Source organism: Pararge aegeria, chromosome 14 (genome assembly GCF_905163445.1).
Source record: "Pararge aegeria chromosome 14, ilParAegt1.1, whole genome shotgun sequence".
NCBI classification, from domain to species: Eukaryota; Metazoa; Arthropoda; class Insecta; order Lepidoptera; family Nymphalidae; genus Pararge; species Pararge aegeria.
This window is the reverse complement of record NC_053193.1, coordinates 8,606,913-8,628,289: the sequence shown is the minus strand read 5'-3', so window position 1 is coordinate 8,628,289 and position 21,377 is coordinate 8,606,913. Positions and strand designations below refer to the sequence as shown.

Genomic DNA, 21,377 nt, shown 5'->3' with positions numbered 1-21,377 from the left:
GCAGTCGATAGCAAGTGTGCAGTGGCGTGCATAAATGCAATCCTCATCCAAAAATTTGTATGTATGGGAGGAGGAATTTTACACTTTATGGATTCTACCTGCTCTATGCCTACCCTGGTCGAAAATCCTGTGCACGCCACTGCATGTGTGTGAGTGGACGGCAGTTTGGGATTGCTGCGATTTGCGCGCAATCGATAGCTGCAAAGAATTGCCTATGAAATTTTAAATGGTATCATCGGGGTTCGTTTAAGTTAGTTCGTTGTTAATAAATCGCAATAAATAGACCATGATACTGAAGTAAGTATTTACTTTCAAGTTACGTTTTCCCTAATCCATGAAATATAAAGGTGTACATTTGTATATAGTAAGGGTATTGATTTTCCGCTAAAGTTTGCACTCTTCCCGCTAACTAATCCAATCTGATAATACTTTCCATTGAAAAACATCATAAGAGGTCCTCCGGAATCGCCTACATGTGCATCTTCGCCATAACGTCCGGCTGCGCATAGGTGCCTTTCTTTAAGGGACTGGTAAAATTTGCGGCATTCCAGCCGAGGGACATAGTTCACGACTGTATACTGTCTAAAATTACTGTCGTGACCCATGTCCCAGCCTGCTACTACTAGTTCTAGATCCGGAAAGTCCATATACTCTACATTAAAAGTTGGGAGGCATATAGGTGTATATCCTGAAAATGAAAAAATGCTTCATTTAATATGTATTAAACGTAAGCTTATAGAAAAGTCCTATTATAGTATAAAGGACTACGTAAACGATAAAAAAGCTTGGGTGTAAATTATTGCTCTAACCAGGTTGCTCTTCTAATAATTTAAAATGACATTGTGAGATGGTGATAACAAAAAAAAAAAACACCCGGCTAAGTTTGTTGTGGGCTTCTTCTTAGACCGGGACGCGTTTGGAACCCTCGTAGCTTTAGTTTTAAGTTTACGAATGTGGTTATTGCCATCATCTCACTACCGTGTAATTCTTATGTACGCATCAAAAGTGCCACCTACCTAGCTACCACCACCTAGGCCTACTTGAATAAAGATATTTTTGACTTTGACTTTGACTTTATGTAGTTTGGCAGGTAAATTTTGCATGTTAGTAAGATAGTAAAGCATCGTAAAGGGCTCATTACATGGGGAAATCCGTCGAAAGTGACGAATGTGAAAGTGAAATGACGAATTTGCAAGGTGACGGGCCCTATTTCCTATTTTGGTGCTGATTTTAGCTAGGTCACACATCTTTCCATCCTTATCATTAGTAGTAATTTGTGATAACAAGTTGAAACCGTGGTAGGTCCCGGGGACATTCGTTTGCAACTGACAATATTCATTGCGAAAGTGTGTCTGTCGGTTTGTATATTTGGCTCAACTTTCATTAATAGTCTCGTAACCGTTTGAACATTTTTCCGCAAAATGAAAACAAAATGCATTTGCTATATTTGAATGCTTTCATTCTGAAGTCATGACTTAGTTTTAGGTCCAGGCAAATAAATTTTAAGCGCACGCGGTGGCAGCTAGTAAAATTATTTACTATGTATCTAGTAGATAACAATTTGAATTCTGAAAAATCCGATTGTTTATAAATTACAGACAGCAAATTGCAACAGAGTATGTTAATGCGGGAAAATTTATGACCATCCTTCTATTGAGGCTAACATGACAAAATAATCAGGTCTCGTGGCAATTAATATTTTGAAACTGCTAGCGTACTTTAATGCTGCCAGGTATATACATCTTAGAATCAGCATGCTTCGTAAAAAGGTACAGAAGTGATTTTTTTGAAATATGCGGAAATATTGTACCTTTCAATACCTGTTACCGAAATAAAATATTCTACCCACCATGTAAAACAGGACTCGGTTCTAAAATTTGTTATCATAATATGATTTTGATTTACAACAAATTGCCTATGGCTATTAAAGATTTGCCATTTTTGAAATAATTTCTTGGATAATAAAATATAATTATTAGTTTAGTTATTTTTAATTGACATTCCATGTTTATTATTCCATACAGTAAAATTAATGAAATTTTAATATATTCAGCCGATTATTTTGATTATTTTGATTTTGTTTATTTTAATGTTTTTTTAGTTATTACATGAATGAGTTTGTTTAAATTAAGATTTGCATGTAATATATTATGACTAAACATGTATACCTACAATGTTTTATGCAAATAAAAGGATTTGGTTTTGGTTTGGTTTGGTTTGGTTTGAAATATTTAACTAATAGATATAAAACAATTTCTTACGTGTTGATACATAATCCTTAAGTCTTACGAGTGCTATGTCATGTTGAAGATTTTCGTTGTGGAAAAGTGAGTGAACTTTTACTTCAGCAGCAGACGTGAAGAAGCTATCCGTACAATCAGGATTGTACTCCATTTCCAAATTACAATACTTGTTAAATTCTCCAAGTGCTACATCGATTCTGAAAAATATCGTTTACAAAATTAGCTGTTCAGTGTTCATCATTCATCCACCCGAGAACTGCAGTGGACGTCTCCGTAGCCTAACAATCACGTAGATATGATCAATGTAATCATGATTAAAATGTTACTTTTTCATAGACAACGTGCGGGCTAACCATAAGCTGATAGAGCCTTGCTCGATTAGGTACACTGTTTCAATTTTGACTAACAAGCTTACGTTTTAAACTTCAAATTGTAGGTAATGATTATAGTCAGGTGGTAGTAAAGGTTTTGATCTCATAAACAGACCAGTCCGAAGTTGGGTCAGGGTTGCTTGACCACTGCAACTTTAGCGTGCAAGTGATTCCTGGCGTCACTGTATAACTTTAAAGTCTCTGCTGTGTTTTATTGGTTGTTCTGACCAGCAAGTCTCAGCCTTTCGGAAACTGCTAAGATTTTCTTCGCTGCTGCCGGGGTATGCGTAAATGCATTCCCAACTTCAAAAACAAAATAGTTTCATAAATACGGATAAAAGAGAACTTGCGTGCTCTCATACAATCCATATCTTCTGCATGACCGGCAACCTGTATTTTAAAATTTGTACCACCAGCATTCTATTCTCCTCTTCTTTTTTTTCCTAATTCAAAGGTTGCCTGGCAGAGTTCGCTATTAAGCGATAAGGCCGCCCTTTGTATTCTACTTCTTTCGATATGTTTTTGTTTTTATTATATTTTATATATATTAATGTTGTGGTATACAAATAAAGAGTTTAATAATAATAATAATAACCTCCCCTGAGATTGACCTCCAGGCGTCCAACCTGTCACCGGTCGCAGATGAGTCCTCGAAGACCTTTATATATTTATAACAATATAGTATTTGTAAGACAAAAAATTACTCTTCATAAACGAAAAGTGGATATAAATAACCGCCTTACTCGAAATGGACATAAGTTAGTGACATCTGCATATCGTTTGCGAAAGCTGCAAAAGCCATTTGTGGGATTGAGTATATGCTTTTATAATATGATTCCCACGGTAATTTTGGACCTGCCAATGCATTAGTTTAAACACTGTGTTAAAACACATATAATATATCGTGATTACTATACGATTTATAAATTTCTTAACGACAGGGCTGCTTGGAAGCAGGCTCCCATCTCACACAAGATTTAAAAGATTGTAACTGTAAAATGATGTTGAAAAAGAGCATCCTATTGAGAATCTGCCTTCTGAACCGATGGTAGACTCACTACAAACAGACTGACTTGACGTTTCAAAAGTGCTTATAAACTGGGCCTACTTGAAAATAATGAATTTGGAATTTTGGATTTTTTGAATTTTGAAGACGCAATGCCTTCCACGGTATGTTAATATTTCTGAGGGCCCAGAGGAAGGTCTAAATTAGCTTACGCCGACCGTTAGGACACTGTGGCAAATCTGTATGAGGAGTCCAAACATATCCAATGCAGTTCCTCCTGCTACGGTGATGCTATGCGGATTTACCCACGAAAAAGGTTGGTTGATCAACAAAATAGATTTACTTGTGCAGTTGCAACTACTATTATAGGCACTATCATAATATTAATAGTTACTTACCGATCTAATTTAAGTCCTTGTCTGAAGATGCAATGTGCAGCAGTAAGCACATATCGACGACTTATTAAAGAACCTCCACAAGTAAACACATGGTCGATTATATCAGTTTTCATCGTCGTTCGTAGAAACGCAAACCATGGAAATGTTTCAGACCCACCTGATAAAATATTTTTTTTTAAATAATTTAAGTCTGAAAAATAAATTGGTCTGAAAAATATACATTACTAAAAAAGATACTGCAAAGTGTTTAGTTACTATTGCTTTGCAATAGGTTGTGCATTATACAACGTGTAGACGAAATAATACTTCAACTGCTTTAGAGGTACCTAAATTATTTACTGTCTCTGAGACTTATCTGTGAAACCAAAACGTTCATAGTTTTAGAGTAAATCATCATTGTCATAGTTTTTACAGAAAGTCAACAGTTATAGCCCTAACGCCACATGCAAAAATAAAATCAAGTGACACCTGTCACTTTATTAGGTACGCATCGCGTAGCGTAGGTACTATGCACGTATCGTTCTTTTATCTTCAATAAGGTCATTTTAAGTAAACACTGAGAATGTTTTGAATTTTTTTGAATGGAAAAATAGATATGCTTCTATTGATTTAATATTTCTTCAGAGTGGTTCCTTACGAAATATACTTATTCACCCTTCAACAGTATTTCGTAATTACGTTACACTTTGTATATAAAGAATCCATATAGGTAAGTATAAGCTTATTTAACACCCCCGTCATCGTCCGCGTTTGGTTTTCTTCTTAAATCATATTTTAAGTTGTGTAATTTTGTAAAAACTATCGGGTTTATGTTTAAAAATAGAACTTTTTCAACCCTTGATGATAACATTATTTATTTGAATAAGAATTTATACTGCGATACAAATGTACCCCACATTATCGATTCTACCGGTGATCTAATTAAGTCAAAAAGTCAAAAGTCAAAAATATCTTTATTCAAGTAGGCCCGGCCCATAGGTGGTACTTTTGATGCGTACATAAGAATTACACGGTAGTGAGATGATGGCGATAACCACATTCGTAAACTTAAAACTAAAGCTACGAGGGTTTCAAACGCGTCCTAGTCTAAGAAGAAGCCCACAACAAACTTAGCCGGGTGTTTTTTTTGTTATTACCATCTCACAATGTCATTTAAAATTATTAGAAGAGCAACCTGGTTAAAGCAATAATTTACACCCAAGCTTTTTTAGCGATTACGTAGTCCTTTATACTATAATAGGACTTTTCTATAAGCTTACGTTTAAAACAAACTCTGAACTTTTTAAGAGATCTCCAAGATGTCAATTGGTAGTTTTTAAAATTTTAAAGCGTTATTATAATTTAACTAAGATAGTTAGATATATTACCTCGCGGACTTTTTTGTAGGTACTACATATTGAATACATTATGTATCATCAAAAGTTTTTTGTCAGCGCAAGCCAAGTAATGAATTTTATAATTTTATCGGCAAATTTTTGCTTCCTTGGGTTATATTTTAACAATTTTTTATCTCCACCTACATTTTTTTTTAATATACTGTAGCTTTGTGATAGTTTAACTTTTTTGGCGAAGAAATGTTTAAAATCGGTTCAGTACTTCCGGAGCCAAATGGGTACAAACAAATAAAATAAATCCTTCCTCTTCATAATTTGACGGCCGATTGGCGCAGGTTGCAGCGACCCTGCTATCTGAGTCCAAGGCCGTGGGTTCGATTCCCACAACTGGAAAATGTTTGTGTGATGAGCATGAATGTTTTTCAGTGTCTGGGTGTTTATATGTATATTCAAAGTATTTATGTATATTATTCATAACAATATTCATCAGTCATAATAGTACCCATAACACAAGCTACGCATACTTTGGAAAGAAGTTTCATTCGTCATCATAATTATAAACCCATAATCGGCACACTACAGGACACAAGTTTCCTCTCGGAATAAGAAGGGTTAAGGCAGTAGCGCACCACTATGGTCCAGTGCAGATTGAAAGTCTCCACATGTTGTTACGATATACATACCCTTCTGCGTGTTGGAGCCTGAAATATCATTGCCACAACATAAGGTTTCAGGATCGGGTAGCAAGCTTTGTTGCTTTGCGCATTGGTCCATCAAATTTGGTCTTGTAAACACATTTTCATTTTCATTTTCATTTTCATTTTCATCTTCAAAAGGAAACGGATATTGCCAAATGTCATCAATGATACTTCTGTCATCTGGGTTTGGTGATCTTTTATTTATAATTTTAGTGGATTTGCTTCTTAGCTCTGGACAACACACCTGGAAAATGTGATGATGTTAGTTAGTCATTAGCATTTGTCTAATATGTTTGCTGCATTTTTACCATTAGTCTAATTAATTTCCAATATTCTAAATAATTTAGTTATTTAGTCCTTTGTCACGCTCTAGCATTTCAAAGGTGTTCTCAGTTGAAGTGTGACCAAACAATTTTTGGATCCATACATACACCCACGTTACTACCGAACCGAGCGAGTACATTCCAAAAAATAAAAAATATATATTAAATTTTATATAGTTCAGTGCTTTTTTTCTCTTATTTACGTAAAGGTTCTTAACATACACTTTAAATACGTTTGTACATATTGGATCTATTGGTGTGACGATTTAAGTTTCGCTAAAGCACTAGCTTTAGTTAAGAGATTTAATGTCAATTTATACCAATACAAAGGAATTGGTACCATTGTTCATTTTTTAAAACCTTACCTATAATTTTTATATAACTATGGGAGTAAGTACTAGTTAATATTTTATATAACTATAAGTACGGAGTAAGTACTAGTTAATATTTAAAGTTTATATATATACTACGACAACGCACACATCGCCATCTAGTCCCAAAGTAAACGTAGCTTGTGGGTACTGAGATGACTGATGAATATTTTTATGAATAATATAATATACATAAATACTTATAATATACATATAAACACCCAGAAATTGAAAAACATTCATGCTCATCACACAAACATTTTCCAGTTGTGGGAATCGAACCCACGGCCTTGGACTCAGAAAGCAGGGTCGCTGCAAACTGCGCCAAACGGCCGTCCATAAAGTATATAGAAAATATTTAGACAGACCCCATTGGGTATATTTGAAACACCAAAATCCGTAGTTCCATCGGTATCTTCTTTTCTTTTACAAGAAACTCGTTCCACCGACCTTTGTTGTTCATGTTTATTCAATTGAAGGAAAGTTGCCCAACTTTCCTTCAATTCATCAATTTTCACGCAACTTTTACAATTATTGGCAATTTCTGAAAAAGCGGTAGAACCATGTTTTAGTACAAATGAGTGAGTAAAATGTAATACAAAACATTATGTTGAATTTGATGCTCTAGTGAAAGAGATAACGCGTAAAAGACCTCAGACAAGATCAATTAGTTCAGTTTAGTACACATCAGTCATTAAGGATAAATACGATTGTCTTGTTTTAATGAAACTCTAGTACTATCATGAAGTTCAAATTATTGGACGGGTTTTTGATTCGTTCGTGTACGAAATTGCCTTTGGTTGTTTACGCCTGCAAACGTGTCGACGCTTTTGCACACGGAACATTATTACTCTATAGCAAACTGACCTTATGCCCTTCATTTTATAGACGAGCCAAAGATTATCATTAGACGTTCTGCCAAAAGAACTAGTTGTAGACTTGTTGTCGAAATTCGAGCATTTAAACCATCACGATAAACGATAAGGTCCTTTTTTCTCTAAAGTTTCAGCGTTTCGGTATTCTTCGATTGTGAGAGTACCAACTAATTTCATACTTAGAGGTTGCGGTGCACTATAACGTCAAAACCGAAGCCCACAAATACTAAAACCAGCTCACATCACTCACATCAGTCATAAAAGTGAAACCTAAAAGATGTTCTATATTATAATGATCAGCTTTAGAAGCCTTACCTTTTTTAACGGCAATCACAAACAAAATGTTAATCCAAAAAAATACACAACTCCTCATTTTAAAAACATTAATAAATGAAAACACGTATTATTCCGACTTCCCTGATTGAATATTTCATATAGACTAATTATTAGTATATCAATATAATTTGCCTATTAACAAATGTCTGTATATTAGAATGTAACTGTCATCTGATAACAGAAATGGTTGTGGTTAATGGGTATTGGCCACTAATTGCTTTATGCAATTATTATAATATAATAGTATTGTTATTAATAAGTAAAATAAACAAATCGGACGGAATAAAGTCATAGTGTCCTGAGCGTAAGTTTAAAACTGAACAAACGTCAAAACGATTAGCATTTTGTTATTACATATAACAAAATGCTAAGGTGTTTTGATGTGCTTACTTAAAATTTACACTCTGGTCGCTGGGCCTGGATATGTAAATAATGTGGTGGTGTGGCGCGAAACGATGTAACAGTGGTGGTAATAAAATACGTGATATTTGCCTGCTTCCCCGTGTTTTGCGAGAAACAAAGAAAATCATATCAAGTAAAGATTCGCATGAGTTTCTTAAAAACATTAAACTTCTTTGTAGTAAGTTTTTTTTTTTTTTGTTATCTACTAGGTTTCTTTAACGTCAGGGGAAAATGGTCATTCGAATGTGCGGGTCAAATCAAAATAGTGTTCATAGGTATATAAGCTTCAAATTGATCGCCTGTCAAGTTTCTCAAAGGGAATTTCAAAGCTGTACTCGCGAAAACTAAAACAAAGTAAGCGTTCACGTAGATACAGTATTTCTAGTACGAGTTTTAAATTGATTTTTATTTAAATATCGTGGAAACATAGAAAGCTAATGCGCGTCCGCCACTTACGCCTGTTACGTGTTTCAATTTATAAAAACTCCAGTGAACCATTTGTTATCCCAGAATATAATCCCACAAAAATACTTTGGCTATAAAGCTCCAGTTTGTTAATTTTATATTATTATACAGATCAGTTATTATAAATTAAGTATAAACTTGAATCCAGAAATATATAAAATTACATTTATCATCCTCATCATAATTCGATGTCCTATTTTTCAGCAATCTAAAGTTTGAGGTACTTGTACCAGGTTCATCTCTTTTACGATAGGTAAGAACGGTAAATAAACGTCTAAAGCTTACCTTAGTTATTTAATAAGAAATTGCTGGATTTTTGTACGAGTATTTACCTTTTATCGTAGGATAGCAAAAACAGCTGATACAGCCAGCGCTGTTGCAGATTTCATAAATAAATATGAAATCGGTAGATCAGTGAAACGAGTTTTAAATTTAATATACATAAAGCTCGTTTAAAGTATATGAAGTGTTAATATCAATACTCACATGAATAATACCTACCGATACCCGCGAAAACCATCATAGTTATCGAGTTAACTCACATTAAGGGTACAGGAGCTGAAAATCAATTAGCACGAAACAGTCTCACTTCGTTGACACAATGGATTGAATCGGTTTGACCGTTTGTCCTGTAACAATGGACTTCACTATTGGGTTGCTTTGACTTACAAAATCCAGTTTGTAGGTAGTCCTTTAATGTAGTTTTTTATTTACCTTTTGTCAAAATATTTTCTCGCCGTATTTTTTGTTTTTAACCCCGACGCATAAACGACGGGGTGCTATAAGTTTGATGTGTGGAATCGTAGCTCGCGAATGAATGCGCCTATTTTTTTTTTGTTTGAATGGTTAATTGTTCGAAAGTGTTGTATGTTTGATGAAAATCGGTCTAAGATGGCCGCCGCTACGAAGTGGCGGATTATACAGCTCCCTCAATATGGGTGCTTCACTAATAGGATGATATACAATTTATTGAAAATTAATACTACTGTGAATTCATTATTACCTATTCTAATTTATCCGTATGGAGGGATTGCAAAAAAAAAAAATCTTAAACGAAAACTGTGGTGTACTGTATATTAAGTTTTGCATAAATCCTATCGGTACTTCATTGAAACACCATACAAAACAACCAACTTGCTGAAACAGTTTTTCCGTTCTCTTTTCAATGTTACATTTTGTAAAGGATGGCGAAAGGGAACGAAAAAAAATGGCTTCTATTACTTGCAGTTATATAATTTACTTTAAATAAATAATTTGTATTTACAGCCTAATAAGCCTAATAATTTGTATTTACTATACAATTCATTAACAGTGCTATTAAATATTGTGATTTTTTAAAATATATAATAGAAAAAACTTTTTTATGTGTTTTAAATAACTAACACATTGGTAATATAAAGTGGATTTTTTTAAATTTAGATTAGTTTACATCTCGTTCAGTTCGATTTCTTTTTCGGTTGGTAAGTATATCAACCGAACATACACGTATCCACATTTATATTGTTGAGTTAGTATATATTTTTAACATACATTAATAATCAATTAAATTATTTATTTATTCGGCTTACAAAATAAATGTAAAAAAAGAAGACCCTAAATAATTGAAATTCAAATTGATCGGTATGATTTATCAAAGCAAATTGGATCCCTTTATGCGCATAATTATGGGAGATGTTTAAAATATTAAAAATATGAGTTTGGTTTATTGCTATTTGATGTAGTAGATATCCTAAGAATTATATTAGTATAAGCCGTTGCCATCGAAATCATCCGCTCTTTTTTCCGGATTTCACACAGTCCCGTGATTAAAAGAAGTATTATGTATGTGCTATTCTTACCTGTATAATTTTCTCTGCAGAATTAATAACATACAGAAACCGTATAAAAAAAAACACTGGACTAAAAGTGTTTATCGAACAGGCGGATGGTCACTTCATTCCATTTAGCAGTTGACAGTAATTTTTTTACCTTTAATGTTCTAAACGTTTACCATATGAAATATAAAATGGGGAAAATATATATATTTAAAATATATATTTCTGAGCTTGGACCTTACATCCCCTATTTTATCCTTTTATTATTAGCCTTTACTGTTTTTACTTTAGCCTTTACATGAACCCTACGTTTAGGATGTAAAAGATTTTTTTCAGATTTTCTTTTCTGTTCATGTAACTCATTCTAAGTCTAGGTATGTTTAAAATATAAATGAATTCCCACCAAAAACATTCTGTAAAAAACTAGCAAAGTCTCGATGGAGGTGCTTGTTTATCTCTAAAAGTAATGAAATCGAGACAAAGTTGTGCCAATTCTAAGATTCCTTACTGCGATTTTTTTATTATTATAGTTAATGTTGTGTGACTTGGCCGTTTAACATTCTTTATACGTCAGTGGGTACAAGTCAATTTTGTTTGGACGTAATGGTATATCTGTTGTAACTACATGTGTTTGTTAAGCCCACACTGGTATTGGTAATTGGACGCTAGTGTCTAATTTTAGGCTGTTGTTGATTGTGCAACACATGCATTCAGCATTGACAATGCTGACTTCTGCTCTTCTTTTTTTGGGCATATTGATTTTTTTATTGGATTTTCTTATTTGATATTTTCTTTTTCTTTTTAGGAGCAGTTTTTCTTCATCAGATACTACAGACCTTCGATTTTTTACATCGAATGAAGCGGCCTATCATGTTTAAAATTTGTTGTAAAGGCGGTAAGTCAATTTCTTTTAGTTTGGTTGGGCTCTTGTGTTTTCTAATCAGGGTCACCAGGTACTCCAGATCTTCGTTAGTCCTAGTTTTTATAGTTCTCTCTTTATGTGGCCATTAAAACCTAACTTCGACCAAATTTCAGCCCTCTGAGTTTATGGGAAGTACTAGTTCTATTCTGATGATCATAAGTGAGTGAGTGAGTATCATTAATGCAAAACTTTGCTTTCGCTTAACTTCGGAACTAAATGACCTACAGACTTGAAATTTTGGATTTTAGGTTAGTTATTATAGCTTACTGGATGACGAAAGTTTCTACTTTCTGGTCTTATCCAGAGTTTCTCAAATAGGGGCCTTAAAATGCGGCAAAATGGTTCCAGTAAAGGATAGTACGGCGGTGTTTGCTTCGCGCTCAACATGGCGGGGGCACCGCCGTGCCCCCCGTAATTTCAAATTTTATTTTCTGTCCATTTTTCGTCTTTACAACCCACATTTTCACCCCAAGTTTGCGTGATAGAAAAATGACCTAAATACCTGTTATACACTTGAATTATTGTTGTTCTAGAATAATTAAAATTTATAAAGTATGGATAGTAATTGCCATAAAAAAGTTAGTGTTTGTACTTAATATGTTGCTACAATTTCTTTTTCTTCTGTCATTGTATCCTCAATGTATACAAGTACATATCTATGATGTTTCAAATTAAAACGTCCATAACAAAGCAACGAAATATGAAAGTGTTCAACGTTATTAAATTATAAATAGCTATTTGTACAGCACTGAGGTGAAATCTCTTCGGTGCAAAATGCGCAACACGGCCCACGAAAGGAAATGATATTCTGAACAGATTATCTAGTTAATTTCCCGCCACAAACACGTGCTATTTCCGTTTGTGCACTCTAAAATAAACTAAATAAAGCCGATTCGAAACATTTCGATTTATTTTCAATTGCGTTTAGGAAGTCTTTGAGTTATTTTTAGTAGGTATTTCATTCCTAATTTTATATTGTGAATACCTCTACCTATATCTTAAATCTTTAAACTAGCAATTCTTCAATTCTTGTATATATATATATATATATATATATATATATATATATATATATATAATTGGAATCTCGGAATCGGGTCCAACGATTTTCATGAAATTTAGTATACAGGGGGTTTCGGGGGCGATAAATCGATCAAACTAGGATTCATTAGTGTGATAATAAAGCCGCCCTCTAAAAAACTAGTCTCATATAAACAACTAGTTAGTTAGTTGGACTCTCAAAGTATCCAATGAGGAAGTTCTGCGACGCGTCAACCAACGGCGTGAACTTTTGCACACCATCAAGATCAGAAAAGTTGCATATCTGGGGCACGTGCTAAGGCACGAGAGATATGAGCTCCTTCAACTTATTATGATGGGAAAGGTTGCAGGAAGAAGAGGCGTTGGTCGCAGAAAAAAGTCCTGGCTTCGTAATATCAGAGAGTGGACTGGAATCGCGAGTGCAGCAGAATTATTTCGCCTCGCGAAAGATAGACAAGAATTTACGAAGCTGACTGCCAACCTTCGCTAGTCGGAGAGGCACCGCAAGAAGAAGATATAAACAACAAAATACTATACAAGCATTCAAAGTGAACAAAGTGAAGCATCCAAGAGATCACACGGTTAGGCGTGTACTTTATCATCAACAGTCTATATAAGTCCGCAGCTGAACTTAAGGGTTTTCCGAACGGGACGATTTGCCCATAATCACCACGCTGGGCTTGACAGGTTGGTGATCGCAGTAGATGGTGAGTCTTATCACGGAGAACGCTTCTGCCTGTTCTCTGCGTGCGGAAACGTGTGGGAAGTGGAGGGGTCGTGGGGGGGGAGTTATAATTTTTCGGAGTTATGGTGTACAATCGTCAAACTTATCCCTTCTCCCAAAGGAACCGAGCTTAATGTCGGAATAAAAAGTGTACTTTATTACTTCTAACACTTCCAAGAATATGTGTACAAAGTTTCATGAGGATCGCTTAAGAAGTTTTTGCGGGAAAGCGTAACAAACAAACTTACATTGACATTTATAATATTAGTGTTTATTTGAGTCAACAATTAAAGAGGTGAGGCGCCGATTGTAGGGGCAGCGCATGTGTACAAACCTATGCAGCGTCTTTTTTTATCACGAATCTACAGGAATGCTTTAATATAATGTTTTACAATTTGTTATTTACAAGGCATACTTTGCGCCTATTGTAAAGACTTGCTTATCGATACTCCAATACAAACAATATGTTGTTGTGTAAGTTTAAATAAAAAAAATACACTGGCGGCGCGGCGCCCCTTTTGTCTTGGCGCCTGTGTGCGCCGCACACTTCGTAGGGGCGGCGCGGCCCTGGCTGAGAGGAGTTATTTTTTGTAAGAATACTGTCTTGCAAGTATTTAAAGTGTACGTAAAACATTTGGAATAAAAGATGAATTGTAAAAGGGCATTTCGAGTAATATGTACCTATACAAATGCAACGGTCTCGCACGATACGGAGGCTTGTGAAAATGGGGGAACCAGCCTTTTAGATCCCGAAGAGTAGGTACACCTGGTTAGAATGTATATATTTTGACGAAGGAAAATAGGGAGCCTCTGCAATTTAATTCTTAAGAAATAAAAAGTTTTTTATCAGACCAATACGTAGGTATACCTATTTTTATATATTATTGAGTACAAAAAGCAAAGCGGTGGTTAAGACTTTGACTACACGACACGACTTCGGTGAGACCATCCTGAGGAAACCTGCGTGCCTGACAGTTCTCCATAATGTTCACAAAGGAGTGTGGTGTCCACCAATCCGCACTGGGACAGCGTGGTGGACTACGTCCTTAACCCTTCTTATTATGGGAGTAGACCTGTGCCTTGTAGTGGGGCAGTATACGGGATTTCCTAAATAGAGTAGTTTATTGTTCTCATCTAAAAAACAAATATCGACTATCTTTTTTCCACTGAAACACGATGTAATTGGAAAAGAGCATAATAACACTAAACAGTTAAATAAAAAGTCTATGACCAAAAGGGATTAGAAAGAAAACTTGAAATATTGAAAAAAAGGAGAGATTTATACTATCCTTTAGACATAACATATCATATGTATCGACTTTTAACTACCATATAGCTTCAATAATGCCAAGCTACATAAGAAATGGGATAAAGAGCAGTATATCCAATTTGAATAATTCTACGCTAGCTTCGTAGATTAAAGTAGTGTTGTAGTAGCGTGAATAGAAGTTAACGATGTGCCAACTGTCTGGGAAATTATGAGCCGTCTGAAAGTGGTCACGCGCTCAAAGAAGATTAAGTACATTTGTATAATTTTTAAGAGTAAATTTTATCCTTCCGGCTGAAAAATGTAGCCATTTGCGAATACTAAATATGTTTAAATCAAAGTAAATTGAGACTTGGTTTATATTAAACGAATTATAAATTTGTGACAGGAATATAGGTAGAATTTTGGGGTGTAGCGAATTTGATTTGGACATTTTATATCTCAAAACTGAGTATAATTCATTTTAATAATCATCCATGTCGGAATTTTTAAGTCTCCTATTGCTTTGCTATTGCTGTGTTATTGATAAACCTGGAACCCGACCTCCTTAGCTCCGCATATACTGAACATGAGATAATTGCAGAGATATAATAGTATTATATCTCTGCCATTATCTCTGGGAACTTACAACTATCGTCATGGAGATTTCTAGAAAAACGAGTCCTAAAACCCTCTTTGAGTGAGATGGTTTTTACACATCACACATATATTTATATAGAGATTGACGCAGTTGAATTTTTTCACTTTTCACAGGCCATAGAACTCCGGCTGTAATTTGAAACACTCCGCTATTCAAACGGCCTGAAAGACTGCCTTAGCTATAGCACAGTCCTGTTTTTATTTGTACGAACATTCTGCCCTCTCGTTGCACCGTGTGGTACAATCGTCAGTACAATGATCTTTTGACTAGCACCAGGCGAGCAACAATTTTTATCCGCTCATTTTAGAAGCAGCTTAATAAAGCTTTGTCTACACTCTCCGTTTTGTCTGCGCCTGCTGTCAAAAGGGAACATAAGATGAAACAGTGCCCATACAAGTCATAATCATTATCACCCAACAGATTGACGCCCACTGATGAACGTAGCTTACATGTAGGGAGCTTCAAAATCCATGATCTCGGGCTGCTTTTTACCAGCGGCGCTCAGCGACTCGTTTGATATCGTCTGTCCACCTCCGACTAACGCTGCGTTAACCGTGCAGGTCACCATTTCAGCACCTTGGGATCTGAACATCCATCATCAACATCGGTTCTCCGAACTATGCACCTTAAAGTCATCATCATCATCATCATCATCATCATCAACATTTCAACAGATTGACGTCCACTGCTAGACATAGGTCTTTTGTAGGGATTTCCACAAGCCACGGTTGTGGGCGGCTTGCCTCCAGCGGCTCCCAGCGACTCCCTTGATGTCATCTGTCCACCTCATTGGGGGCCGACCTATGCTGCGTTTACCGGTGCGGGGTCGCCATTCCAGCACCTTAAAAGATTTGTCTATATTTTGTGTGAGATTGGAGGAAACAGCGTAGAAAATTTAACAACAATATGTATCACATGAGTATACCTACTTCCATTTATGCACCAATTAGCGACGATGTAATTAAATTTTTCTTTATCTTACTCAATCACGTTTATTAAATAAATATTTCTCACAATACAGAATCGCTGCTAAATATTATATTTGACTAATTTGATGTGTCAAAAGTATAATGCAAGCACCAAGTGCTCTTTTCGTTACTTATCTCCATTGCTGTTTAGAAAATTAAAGCGGTCTCAAAGTCGTAAGTCTCGAGTGGGTCTGCAAGAATACCTTCCGAGATTTATGTGTCACCACAGTTCAGCGGTACCTTAGACCGCCGCAGTTTGTAGTCTCTTAATGGAACCATAAAAGCTTTTATAAGTTGCACGGCATTTTATTTTAAACATTTTTGTTTTGAGTATCTTGTTTAATATAATGTTTATAATGTATGCAGAACTGGATACAGTTTGATAAGGAGACCACAATAAAGAGCCGAAACACTTCACAGCTCGCCGGTTTGACATTTTTGCAATGGCGGCAGCTTGCATTGAAGTATTATTAATATTATAAAACTGTAGAGTTTTTTTGTAAGTTTGAAAACGCTAGTCTCAGTAATTTACGGTCCGATTTTTGATAGAGATAGACCGTACGGGGAAGGTTATAAAATGTATTGTACCGCCCGTACAATTTACTTGTAAGTCTTCAATATTTTGTAATTTTTGTTTATTAAATAAAAGTTCAATTAATTAATCTTTTATAACAACTATTTAATAAGCGGCTAAATTATGATAACGATGGAATAAGGACAATATAAAAAATACTGCAGTGAAATTTGTTTTACTACACTTACTATATATTTTTGTCATTAAAATACCTGAAAATAGCATCAATTTGATATAGACTTAAATGCTAGTTATGTTAAAGCGTTCTACAGGGGAAGTCTAGGGTAAAATGATACATATAATGCCCTCATTATCATCATTTGTGGAAAGAATTAGACGTCTGAAGCGGACAGAAGTTCTTGATACTGTACAAACTTAAGGAACTTAAGGCCACTCATATCTGCTAAAGTCAATACGAACTACAAAAATCTACTAAAAGTCAATCGACTAATCGAAAAAAAGAAAAAATATTGTCGTCATTCTAATTATTAATATTCACTATTCTTTATACCTTACTTTTTATGTAAAACTTCTTTTTACAATAGTGTGTAAATGTATAATATGTACTGTTTTCCCTGAGGGTTAAGTGAGCCGATCTGCTCATTAAGTTGGATTCAACCTGGTGTCGTCTAGTAAACGATCTTTCAATTAAGATTTAAGCCGACACGAAATATTATCTCCGGAGACAGGTTTATTTCGAACTATTCCTTGACACTTTTGTTCGGTTTACTTGACAGATTCAAAGAGAAATTAAAAGGATAAAGAAATATGTTTTGCGGATAGTCAGGAAGACTGACCGACTTGTTTGAAAGGGAGTATAACCTTACTTTTATGAACTGAAAGGTGGTGGTTATAACAGGAAGAAATGATGAATGAAATTCTTTAAATGGTGCCAGCAGCGTCTAGCACGACCCAGCCCTAATGATCTTGAGTGCTGCTTAAGAAGATTGATAGAACTTTTATTTATATATATAGCTCTTCATTGTGAAATTACGATAATTGTTATTTTTGTCAAAACTTATGACTAAATTGTTTTAACAGTTTAACACAAAAATTTGTCACTTGAAAAAAATTATAAAGTTACCTCCAATGTTAATTTTCTGAACCTGTTTCTTAGTTGTTTAGTAGATAAAATTTAGGTTTAAAATGAAATATGCTATTTTAATATTTAATTTATATTTATTAATTATTTATTTACACTGATATTTCAACCAAGTTATAAAACAGTTGGATACAAATATTAAGGTTGATTAATACTGATCTTGACCGCTAAAAATAATGAAATGTGTACCGTACCTATGGATAGATTGTATGATTACAATTATGTTACTCACCTAATGTACGGAATTCCAAATTAGGAAGTTATCTCACCCCTCTTCCCAGCGAAACTATTCATCCGCGTAATGAATAGTTCGCTGTTACGTTATAATATTCACGACCGTCTCGTCTGGGGTGCATAGTTCCGGCGCAACTTTACTTCGACATTGTGACTGCGATAGCTGGTAGCGGTAATATCGTAATACGTGTTAGCAAACTACACAGGTACCAGTGGCGTGCACTTCCTACGGACACAGAAGCACTGTCTACCCTAAAAAATATATATAACGCGTATCCAAGGAGGACTTTTGAATGTTATGCCATGTTCTTACTTTATGCTTACCCCGATAAAAAACCTAGAGAAAGTTTGAAAACAGTGATACGATTTTAAATACTGTATACCTACTCACAACGTAGGGTCCTAACCACTAGACGATCACGGCCACTAGACGATCACGGCCAAGTATGTGGGATACGGATGGGGGGTGTAAGTGGGTGTGGCTAGTACCAGTCAGCCTCCCAAATTGCCAACCTCACCTGCACGTGGTGCACCCTGCCGTTTAACCGACGAGGCTCTGGCGACCGACAAGTGGCGGTATAACCACTTCGAATTGGCTAGGCTGAACAAATGGCACAGACCGGTGTCGGGCAGCAGCGACGCCGGGGCGATCAGTCTAGCCCTGCGATGACCAACCCGCCTGCCCAGCGTGGTCATTATCTGGCATATCTTTAATGGGAAGGAGAAAAAAACCACAGCCCCTAGTTCCCGGCGGCCCCGCTATTCCTGGCTCTGGCAGCGGTTATGGTAACGGCGGGGCAAGGGGTGTTAAAGGATGGACGTTGGGGTCCCAAGGTGCTGGAATGGCAGCCCCGTACTGGTAAGCGCAGCGTTGGTCGACCCCCAACGAGGTGGACAGACGACATTAAGCGCGTCGCAGGTAGCCGTTGGATCCAAGCGGCTCAGAATCGTGGAACTTGGAACTCCCTACAAAAGACCTATGTCCAGCAGTGGACGTCTATCGGTTGATGTGATGATGATGATGATGATACCTACTCGGGTCAAGTTTTCTAATGAAATCCTTATTCATTAGAATTGTAGCACTCAGGATTGGTTTAGAAATTAAATGTTGACAGTTGAAAATACACAAGTGCAAACATAGATTTTCATGCATAGCGAGCAAACGATCAAGCGGGTCACGTAATGTTTAGTGAACACCACCGCCCATGAACCTCAACAGCACCAGCGGAACCGCTAATGTGTTGCTGGTCTTTGAGATACTTGTTTATCAGCCCCTTAAATTATTCTATATTGAAATCAAGTGAAAACACCGAAGTCGGTCCGAATTTGCATGTGTGGAAGAAAAGTTCTACTGATGTGGTGAGGATAAAATTTGTTTCTACGATGCATAGTACGATCAGAGAACAGCGATGAGGTATCAGCTTAAACAACTCTTCAGAACATTCCCCATTATAGAGACGCAGATAGGTTAGGTTACTTCAGAGTAGGTTAGCAGTGTAACCCACTTCTGCGGAGACCACAACGCGTAATCGCGGTGCGAGCGATCCGGCGCTACCGTACTGTGTCTTGGACGGCATCCACACTTCTGGCTCGTGACCTGCCGTGGGACCTGCAGGCTGAGGTGCTTGCACAGGTGCATTGCTACCCATCAATCATAAGAACTCGAGGGGAAAGAACAGGACCTGAGGAGATTGGGAAACTCCGTCGGGAGGGAGGTCCTGGTCTAAAGATGGAGAGAAGTAGCGGGCATCTTGACGGTGAAGGGCATCAGTCGCGACTTAAAGCGGTGACTGAAGTAGTGCCATGTCTCGCTGTCATACCATCTCGTGCAGGTACTTACCGGACACGGCTGTTTCGGTTAATACTTACACGGGATCGATAGGAGGGCTCACCGATCTGCCACGAGTGTCGCGCGCCTAATGACACGTTTCTCCAGTCCCGGGGAGAATGCGGGTTATGGTCATGATAAGGCGCCGTAAAGGCAATCCTGGACGGCGATCTCCCTGAACGGTACACCCTCCCCACTGCCAATCTGATTCCTTTCGCCTTCTTCTGCGTAGCTGTAATGGCCACAGGCAGCGAGTCCCATATACCTTGCTAGATGCTTCTCAGTTCTGCGCATCCTCCAGCAGGAAAGCCTTAACGCATTTCTCAGCGTCAAAAAAAGGTTAGTACCAATTGTAGCTAGCAGATATCAAAGTCTTATTAAATTGCTTTTGCTGCGATTGACATCGGAACACGTGCAGAACGAAGCATTCAGTCGCTCCATCGAGCTTTCAAAAGGTTTGTTTGCTGCAATCGGAGTTACCTGCAGTTACCTGAGAAAAGGACAGTAGGACAAAATTAAATTTCATCGAAGATAACTACTGATAGACCTCGCTTCGCTCAAAAGTCAATTCATTTGTAATTCAAAACCCTGATTGTACATACCTATATAAGTCATAATTTTTGAAGTGTATAATATTGGACAGTCGTCTTTAATATTCTTAACTGTTTTTTTTATATGTACCGCCATGATATGCAACGATTTATATGTGCCAGCTTAATTATATTAAAGATAAGATAAACCTTCTGCTTGTCAAAATATATACCTATATCAATATAGCGAAAATATTCGCGTTATCCGAAATATTCATCAAAAGCATAGCTCAAAATTGGCAGTAAAGCATTTAAAGTTCCCTAACGCACCCACCCACTTACTTTGGAATTTCTGGAATGTTGCAAACTAACGCATTCATTGATATTTTCGCATTATATGATACCCACACATAGCTATCTCGAATACATGTGGTATTACAATCTACCTTTGCTGCAAGTTTTCGTAAATATGGTCGGGTAGAAATAGAAGCAGAATGGCTTATTAATCAGTTTCTATGTGGGATCGACCTTAAACGTTAAAGTAGCAACGTAGGCAGCTTTGACACTAGGTAAGGTTTTTTTTGGCAAGAGAGCTCATGTCAACACTCGATGTTGAGTGATCATCAACGCACATGAAAATCTGCAGCATTAGAGGCGCCCCTAATTTAATGCCGGCTCTTAAGGTAATTCTTAATCCGCCCTTTAAGCATTCTGTTACAACCCTACAGACAAAGATTTAGCGTTCCGGTACGATGGCGCGTTGAAGCCTATGAGTGGTATGCGTTTAATATAACTCCCATAACGTAACATAACGGGTAACCATTTCTGTTTACCATTACTGTTACCATTTTAGACTACATCATCACTTGACTCACGTGAAACGTAAATGAAAGAAAATTTTAAGCAAATTG

General features: G+C 36.4%; 1 protein-coding gene across 1 annotated transcript; it reads right to left on the bottom strand.

The window, feature by feature from the left end:
- Nucleotides 1-311: 311 nt before the first annotated feature.
- Nucleotides 312-19,747, bottom strand: LOC120629459 (phenoloxidase-activating enzyme-like). The gene is made up of 8 exons (XM_039898401.1): nucleotides 19,614-19,747; nucleotides 15,680-15,814; nucleotides 10,661-10,674; nucleotides 7,113-7,288; nucleotides 6,036-6,294; nucleotides 4,019-4,175; nucleotides 2,262-2,440; nucleotides 312-688 (listed from the first exon to the last, which is right to left on the bottom strand). Exons 1-8 carry the CDS (start codon nucleotides 19,745-19,747, stop codon nucleotides 312-314), a joined length of 1,431 nt encoding a protein of 476 aa, XP_039754335.1.
- Nucleotides 19,748-21,377: the final 1,630 nt, after the last annotated feature.